Source organism: Lycorma delicatula, chromosome 8 (assembly GCF_047948215.1).
Source record: "Lycorma delicatula isolate Av1 chromosome 8, ASM4794821v1, whole genome shotgun sequence".
Lineage (NCBI taxonomy): Eukaryota > Metazoa > Arthropoda > Insecta > Hemiptera > Fulgoridae > Lycorma > Lycorma delicatula.
In genome coordinates this window covers 27,565,054-27,574,731 of record NC_134462.1, presented here as the reverse complement: position 1 = coordinate 27,574,731, position 9,678 = coordinate 27,565,054, and the positions used below count along the sequence as shown (strand labels likewise).

General features: G+C 28.2%; 1 protein-coding gene across 1 annotated transcript in view; it reads right to left on the bottom strand.

Moving 5' to 3' along the window:
* Positions 1 to 620: 620 nt before the first annotated feature.
* LOC142328666 (cytosolic non-specific dipeptidase-like) overlaps positions 621 to 9,678 on the bottom strand; it is a 50,490-nt gene continuing 41,432 nt past the window's right edge. The window contains exons 7-10 of the mRNA XM_075372569.1: positions 8,240 to 8,461; positions 4,522 to 4,671; positions 3,104 to 3,205; positions 621 to 778 (exon numbers count right to left, since the gene is read on the bottom strand). Coding sequence (XP_075228684.1) covers positions 737 to 778; positions 3,104 to 3,205; positions 4,522 to 4,671; positions 8,240 to 8,461 — 516 coding nt within the window. The 3' untranslated portion in view covers positions 621 to 736. The remainder of the gene's footprint in view (positions 779 to 3,103; positions 3,206 to 4,521; positions 4,672 to 8,239; positions 8,462 to 9,678) is intronic.

Sequence of the window (9,678 nt, the reverse complement as noted above, 5' to 3'; positions counted from 1 at the left end):
GTAACAGGAAAGTAGCTCACAATGTATTATGTTTTCTATTAAGTTTTTTTACATCACCGTCTGTGTAAATTCTTAGGTACTTCAGTCAGAGGATATTTTTAATTAACAGTTGCTATTACTGTTTATTGCAAAATTTTAGGAGATTTATCATGCTTTTTTGTTTCAGATGAGGGAGAAAACAGTACTGATTGATCAGCGTTCAGTAGGTTTGAGTTCTGAAACCCTCTACTTCCCAGTTTTATACATTTATTTTAAATCCTTCTTTCATTTCCAATCAAAATTTGTCTAATCAGATATCTTTCTCTTCTCCAACTTTTCTGCTTATTTTCCTAAGTCTGTCCATTTCTCTAACCTCCATTCCACACATCCATTTGCTTCTGCACTAACTCTCACCTAATCACATTTTTATACTGCTTACAGCTCCAGCCTCACATCACACCCATTAGTCTGAGTAGTATATTAAAAGAAAGAAGAATGAATCATGTAGATTGGATATTAAATTCAACTGTTCACTGAAATAGGATTTCATAAATTTATTTTTGAGAACCAAAATATTAATATAAATAAAGTTGCTATTATATTAATAAAAATTAATTTATTAAAATACAAAAAAAAAAAAGTTTAAATTATAATATTTTATTATATATTATAAAATTATTATACATATATTGCTTCTGGAATAAGATACAAATCAATCAAAACAGTAATCCTCCCCTCCCTGCAGTAAATGCTTTAGTTACTGAGAAATTTCATACAAATAAGCAGCCAACAATTTTGTCTGGAAAAAAAATTAAAATAAATTACTAAATTAAAATTTGTTATAAAAATATACTGATGAGAATTTATACTATAGTAGTAAACAGTACACAAGAAAGCAATCATTATAGCTAATTTAGCTTTTTTAGATTTTTGTTTTAACTATTAACATATCAGCAATTTTTATTCATTATGATGTGACTGTTTAATAGAAATTAAGTGGGCACTTGTAATCAATCAAGTAAATCGTTAATTATTATTAATCCATAACAAACCTTCTCAAACCATGAATGAATTTTGTCACACGTCTACATATAAATGCACCTTGTAACTTCTTTTTAAATGCACTTTGTCTTTGATAGGTGTGTTTAGTACTTAAAAGAAAACCATTATTTTGTTTATATTTGTTTCATTAAGCAATGTGCTAGTTCTGGATTGTTTATTTCACTTAGGTAAAGAATGGAGATTTTGCTCTTTAGCAGTGCTTGTCAACAAAAGTACACAAACATATCAAAGAATAAAAAATATATTTTTATTATGAATTTATATCAACCCTTTAACCACTGGTTTTGAATAATTTCAAAAACTCTCTGCTGGGTTTTTGGAAAAATTATTTTTAATTAATCTGTTGCCTTTTCAATTTTTTATAGGTAGTATAGGAGCCTAAAAATAATCTGACTCTCTGTCACTACTCACTGATTTTTTTTTATTTAATAGAATTGATTATTTCACAACAATGATCTTATCTTTATCTTTGTCTTGGAGGTAAAATACTTCAAAATTATAAAAATATTAATAACTAATTATAGTTATGCTAGCAGTTAACTGCTGGATTAGTCTAGTGGTTAAATTTATCACAAAATCAGCTGATTTCTGAAATCGAGAGTTGTAAGTTAAGTCTCATAAAGGCTTACTTTTATATGGATTTGAATGCTAGACTGTGGATACAGGTGATCTTTGGTGACAGGGTTTTAATTAAACACACCCAACTCATGAGTGGTTGACCTGAATTGTTCCAGACTACATGTTTAGCAGTACATTTACACTTACATTGCACTACATCTGCAGATATGTCAGGTCTGGGAAGCTGGTAGCAGCAATTGCATTTACTTATATGCATATGCATGTGCGCACACGCACACACATACATACACCCACTCAGAACCAGCAGTAGCCAAATACTGGTTGGAAAAACAACAAATTTGTTGACAAAGAGGGGAGGAACAGAATAACCGATCAAGAAAAACATATATATTGTTATGAAAATTCAGTCAGTTCATACATTTCCTTAGTTGAATTTGCAGTATCTTCTAAAATGGATTTTCATTGAATTAAAATATTGGTTATAAATATTATTAATTAAGCTTATTAAGTGACTTAAGCTGTAGTCACTGTTTATTCAGCTATCTTCTATCAATTTTAATGTAAATAGAAATCATGCTGTCAAACAGCACCCAATAAAGGTAAACAAAATAAATTACATTTTCAAAATATCTAGTGTTCTGAAATTCTTTGAGCATCAACTTTTAATAATTAAACACTACAAAATCACCCGATTTTTAATAAACTTTTTTAAAAATCTGATTTTACACATAGAGTAAGCATTTCAATGAATCAGTTGCTGTAATTGAAATAAAATTTAATAAGCATTAAAAGTAATAAAAAATTTGAAATTGAAGAAATATAAGATTGAATTCTTTACTAGACGCAAGTATTTATGTATCGTAGCACATAAGTACTTAATTAATCTCACAGTAGTATTATATTTAGAAGAAAAAACTTATTTACATAAGTAGTTAAAACTAATATTATTGACTGAAAACAAAACCAATTTCAATAATTAAAGTCCAAATTAAAGATGCAATTGTTATTAAAAACATTCTTTTTTAACTTTAAATTGATATTAACAAATATGTATTTACAGTTAAAATAAAACTATATTTGTAGTTATATAGTTGTCAAATTTTCAGATTTTTTTTTATTATTAAATCACAATATATATTTACTAATAAATAACGTTGGCCCTGTCAATATGAATTATGTTAAGGATAAAAACCCCACTCTATATAGCCTTACATAAGTAATAAATAATCATCAAACACTGCTATGTGAAATAAATATGTTCAAGACAAGAATCATGTTCAAGAAAAACGTACATTTAAATACTATTACACATCTGTTAAAGACAATTTGTTACAAGTAGACAAACAAATGCATTATAACCAAAGGTTGACACACACATTCATGTGCCAGTTAGTTGGAAAGATTACAATGATAATAACAAGAACACATTACCTTAAAATTAAGCATATAATTTAATAAAATAAGCAAAATATTTTTATCATACCCCTTCAATATAGTTACGAATATCAATTTTTTCATTCTGAGAATGGGCACCATCATCTCCACAGCCTAAAGGTAATAACATCACACTTTTTTGAGTAAGTTCCTGAAAATAAAATTTTTTAGGAAAAATTAAATTATAAAGAAGAAAGACTTATTACAGAATGTCAGAGGAGTTTGCTCTTTAAAATAAGATTTATTAAAACTGATGAATTTTGGTAAAAATTATGTATTGAACATTATTGTATATATTATAAAGGGGCTGTTCAAAAAGTAAAGATAAAAATGCTCAATATAAAAAAGTATTTATTCAGTCTTCCAAATCTACATGCTCTTTTTCAAAGAAACCCTCCCCACTAGGTGGGGCTGGAGTTGATAATAAGAAAAATATTCAGAACAGATATTAATTACGTGAAAAGAAACATTTTTGCAAACTACATCCACTAGGTGGTGCCAGTGTCAAGATATTTAGGAATCAAACAAACAAATACACAAACAGACTTTCTTCTTCTTCTTCTATATATATATATATATATAAATAAATAAAAGGCAATGTTGGTAAGTCTGTCCACTGTAGACTAAAAATCTACTGGACCGATTTACATGCGGGGGAAATAGGAAAAGGAGAAAATGGAAAAGAAAAAAGGGGAGAAAGAGAAAAAAGAAAAGGGAAAATAGGATAAAGTGAAAGGTTAAATTTTGTGATGTTCCACAATGTTCAGTTTTTAATGATTTATCAAACTTTCAATTGTGTTCATTTAAGCTGTATATATACTCAAATCTAGCAATAGTGAAGAAATGCCAGGTCTGCTAGTACTTTATAATTCTCACATTTATAATATAATTGCATTCTCAAAAAGTAGGTATTTGATGTGCAATTTATTGATGAAGAATGGTTGAAACCACTTTTTTTCACAGAAAAGTTAACCACAGAAAATAATTCTGAAACTATTACAAATTTCATATCATTGCTTAACTGAAGAATGAAACTGTTGACTACAGCAATATTGTGCTACATGCCACTGCCAATTTGACTCTGGACTTAGGTGAATTTTTTTATGACTGCAATTTTCTATGAACTAAGCCCCTTCACAATCCCTGGATCTCTCACATCAGATTTTTATTTATGAGGTCATCTGAAAGGACAATGGAATTAAATTACTCTTGTCATTAAATAAATATAGCGGCATGTTTTTATGAACACTCTGAACAATAGAATACATGAATGATTAATAGATTTTTATTTTCAGTTAATCATGGCAGCACTTTGTCATTTATTTTTTCTCATTTATAAAAAATACTTTAAATTTTAATAATTTTAATGCAAAGTCAAATCTATATAAAATAATATTATATATTATATAATATTATATAGCAAAAAAATAACAAATTTTTTTATATAATAAAAAAATAAAAATTTACCTGAAGTGTTAGAGTTATAGGTATGCTTCCTCCTTCTCTGATCATATTTGGTTCTATCTTATAAACATGTTTAGTAGCTCTTATACCAGCTTTAAAATTATCATCTGACACATCTGATCTCCAAGGTTTACCACAACCCGTCAAATTTGCCTTAAAACAAAAATCATCATCATAGAACATTTTACATCTTATTACAATGGGAATGAAATATAAATATCTTTAAACCTTGAAAAGTATTTTCTTATTTTAAATATGCTTGCTTTACGATTTCCTTAACCCTTAATCAAACTTTTGTTTCAATTTACATTGGCGAAATTTGTTAGCGAATTCATCAATGAAGCTAAATTTACACTATTCCATTTATGCAAATGTTTTTTAATATAATTTCAAATATATGATCGGATATTAAAAAAAAATCAATATCAACATTCTTTACAAATAAGTTAAAAATAATGTTAGAATTAGGAAAACATTTTAGTATAAAATGTGAAAAGAGTTATATGTTTTCAGGCTCCATTACCAAAGAATCTATTCTTATAATTGTTTTGTAATATCCTATGCACCTAAAGAATAAATTTGAAAGATGGTTAAATCACTTGTATTAGTAGATAAAGTTGCTGAATTTGCTATTACGAGGTTAGAGGTGATCAGGAAAAGCCTGAAATAAACCAATTGAACCAACAGCTGATGTTTTATTGTTTCGTGAATTGCTTTTGCTAAAACATCAATAAAAAGGATTTGACTGCACTTTTTTGTTATATCAAACAATTTTGAAATCTAACAAAATTGACTCAAACACCACATGACAGTGCAAACAAATAAATAAATATCTCTGGTCGGTACATAAAAATACATTACATAGATCACATCAGAAACAGGTAGATATGCCATGACAGATAAAAAGAGAACTTCTAAAATATCTGCCAGAACAGATAGGTAAATCATGGTAAAACCATGATCGAACACAATATCACCAATAAATTATAAAATAAAAAATATGAGTGATTAAACTGCAAATTTTCCTATACATTATTCTAAGCAGCAATAACATTTTCAAACTTATAATTTTTTTTAGATTTCAACACAAAATGTAAGCTTCTATATTCATTTATTTAACTATGATGAACAAAAACTAACTTTGTTGATCAAGGGTTCTTCAGTTCCTAGGAATGGATCCACCATTTTTTCATTCATTTCATTTTTCTCATTTAAATGAATTAAAAAATTTAATTTAATTTAATGCTATTTACATTATCATTACTATTGTGGATATAACAATCCATCAAATTATCCACCAGACATAAAGAAAATATTTTTGATTATTATGTGTTTCTCAATGTTAAACAATTTTTTAGTAACCTTTCCAAAATAATCTTTAAAACTAAAAAGAGATCTTGGCTTGCTTTTCTGAATTAATCTACATCTCCCATATCCAAATGCAAATGAAACTTGACTCTTCCCCTCTCTTTTTGGGGATGTGAATGGACCTAAGATCATCAAAAACATCTTAGCTACAACAGGAACATTATGTGAAAAAACTGACCTATCTTATGATAAAATTTGTGATATATGAGTATATGGAAATTAAATTATGAGATATGGGAATTTTGGATATTCTTCCAGAATTTTTAATACTAAAATTGTGCTTTTTGGTTAGAGGGGGATGATGAAACATGAAGATCTAAAGAAAACCCTTATATGCAAAATCTGATCAAATTATCATACTTCCCTTAAACATTATACTGTACAAACAGCTTATACTAATAACTACAATAAATATTTTCAGGTATAAGAAGCTTAATAGTATAATAAATTAAAGTATATCTGGCTTGATAGTATAATTAAATTGTCAGAAAAGTTAAAATGTAGAAAGTTTCCACTTAAACAAAAACTGGTTAAAAACAAAATAACACAAAACAATAAAGAGAAACACTACAATACTAGCATTTTATGGCATAGCTAAAAGACTACGTGAACTACTTTGTTAAAAAAATGAATTGGAACACAATCAACACAGATGCAAATAATCTTTATAAACATGATATAAATAGCAATTAAAACAGATTGGCAAAAGAAAGTTCTAAATAAGATTAAATACCATTAATGTGCCTTAAACAAAGAAGGCATCATTTGCATTATGTCATCAACAAGTAAGTAAACCATAAAGAAGAAAAAAGTAAAGTTGCTGCTTTACAGAGTTATAGCATTTGCAGATGAGAAGCAGATGTTAAATAATATGACAATAATTAGACAATCATTCAGTTAATCTACCACATACCATTAGGAAGCTATAAGTCAAAACAATGTGGCCTCTCCTGAGACTAATCATAACAACATCCTCACAACTAATGTCTTAGATTTATCAATGCCCAGGTAAAATCATAACTTTAATGCAACATAGTTTGTTTCTGACTATAGTATACTGCTAAGCCAGCCAGTTTTCAATGAGGAACTTGTTTGGTACATTCATGAAATCTGACATAATAATCCACTAATAAAGTGATAAAACTAAGGCCTCTCTTGCTGCAAAATAAGCCTTTTTGTTTTCAGAAATTCTGCAATTACCTGGAGTTCAGAGTTACTACTATTCAGGTCAGTATGTTTAAATACCAAGATATAAATCTCACACAAACGTATGCTTAGAATACATAGATACAATGCTTGAAGTGTGAAAGAAAATGTGTGTGCATCATTTTCTCTCCTGGTACAATGAAATATTGTTGAATGATTTGCAAATATCAAATAGAACTGCTCAGTAAACACTAAACATTGCAGGCAAACTAAAATGGCACATCTGCTATCCTGCTATCAGCAATTAATGAACAATTAACAGAATCTTAACATTGATGAGTTGTATGTTTTACAAAAAGCTGATTCAGCATAGCTTTTATTTTAGTGAGAACAGTCAACATCACAGCCATGTCATACACAGAAAAGAAAAACATGAAATCAATATTCATCACTAATCAGGATGGGAAAGGATAAACTCAGCATTATTAAAAAAAAACATAGACAACAGATAATTAAAAATAAGAGTGAATTCAGGCCACAATGAGCTCTTACATTAAACAGGGATTATGACCATTGCCCCTGCAGTAGAAATTTTTGTTGTTTAGACCATCCAACAGCATGTTATTGCGATGAAGTCTTGCTCTGACTAGGAAAGAAAGAAGATAATTTCTCTACACAGTTTACAGGTTGTAAGTCATTCTCTACTAGTAAAACTAAAATAAAACGCTAAACCTGAAAGTGCAGACAAAGAGATATTAAGGAATTCTGGGCAGAATCCAATAACCTCAAAACAAATGGAGAAATATAAACTAACTATATTCAGAATTTTTATAAATTTACCCTCAACTACTTTATCTTTTATGTACAATATTTCCACCAAAGAATAATCTTAAAAACTTCACAAAAAAAAATACCTCAATAATGTTACAAGGAAATTTTACCTCAAGTAGTATTTATATAACGTGTACAGAAAAAAATGTAAGTTTTTCTATATTCAGCTACAACGCATAAATACTTTCTTGAAAACACAAGTTAAAAACCGCAAGAAAAATAATGAAGAACTGTTCAACCAAAACAAAGTATTAAAAAATTAGAATCAAATTAATTTTGTTATATTTACCAATAGAAATAGTTTTCAGTTTCTCAAACATATGTAAAATCAGGTTGCAAATAATTTAGATATTTATTACTAAGATTTATAGCATACCTTATATTTATTAGAGCTATTCCGTTTCTTCCACTGATCATCAAGATGTTTCAATACAAGTTCCGAAACTTTTAATGGATCTTGATTAGGCACTAAACGTATTGAAAACTTTCCAATTACTTTTCTCGGTATTACTGTCTTCTCTCCAGGATCAGAAAATGCACCTTCAATACCATGTATTGACAAACTAGGATATCTCCATCTACTCATAAGAATTTTTGCCTAAATTGAACATACAATATTATTAACTTTTTCCAAATAAAATAACGTTTTTATTCTCATACATTTTTACAAACATGTTCAGTTCAATCTATCATTAATTTAAGAGAAATGCTTGATTTATCTTCAATTTAAAACAAACAGATAATTTAAAAACATTCAGGTTTATTCCAGGAAACAGTCAGTCTACATGTTACCTTCACTTTGGTCTTTAACTTTTTATTCTGTCAATTAAAGACAGGATTCCTATTTCTGAACTAATATTCACTTTTTGAAGTTCATCCAACTTTGTGCACTCTAAAAAATTGAAGGAATCTCATTTCAGCTGTCTGCAATCTGCTTTTCTCCTTTATACCTATTGGTCAGACTTCACTATTTTAAGTCAAAAGAAGGTCAGCCCCTGCTATATAGATTTTAACTCCTGTGGTCTCAGAGAATTCCCTCTTTAGGGTTATTATTAGTTCCAAATTTTTATTGAAACCACTAAAGGTACATATAATGTCCTACAAGTCAAGGTACGCTAGATAATTCACACGTGTTCCAAAATGCTATTCCTTTGACTCTACTGCCACTTCCCTTAGTATGCAATATCTTTTTATTTTATTTACTGATGTACGGAGACCACAATCATTGTACATTTTTCCAAGCTAGGAAATTATAGGTTGTTCTTTGTTATGCACAACACCACCTTATCATCGGCAAATAGTAGGATATTAATATCATCCTGACATTATATCCCTACCTACTTTCCACATAGAGTTATTTACAATCTCATAACAAACAGATTGAATCTCAGGAACAGAAAATATCCTCGTTTAAGTTCTTACATTCATACCTGATTTTCTATTAAACAAAGTTTAAAACAAAATAAAAACAGTTTCTATTTTTATAATTTATTTCAATAAAATTCATGAGAAACTAAGATTTCATTACAAAACTATACAGCAAGATTTAAATCTATAAGTAGATAGTAGACACCAATATTCAGATTACACTTGGAATTAGATTTCATAGAGATAAATTTATAGTAGCTCACACATTATTACCATTAACAACATAAAAAAATTGATGTTTTACAGTTTATACATGAGCATCAGATGAAAAGTAGTACCTATTAATACTGCCTTTTTATTTTTAATGAATAATAGTAAACTTAAAATCCTATGACATAGTTCCATTTCAGTTTAATTTCTCAATCCTGAATATATATATGTATATAT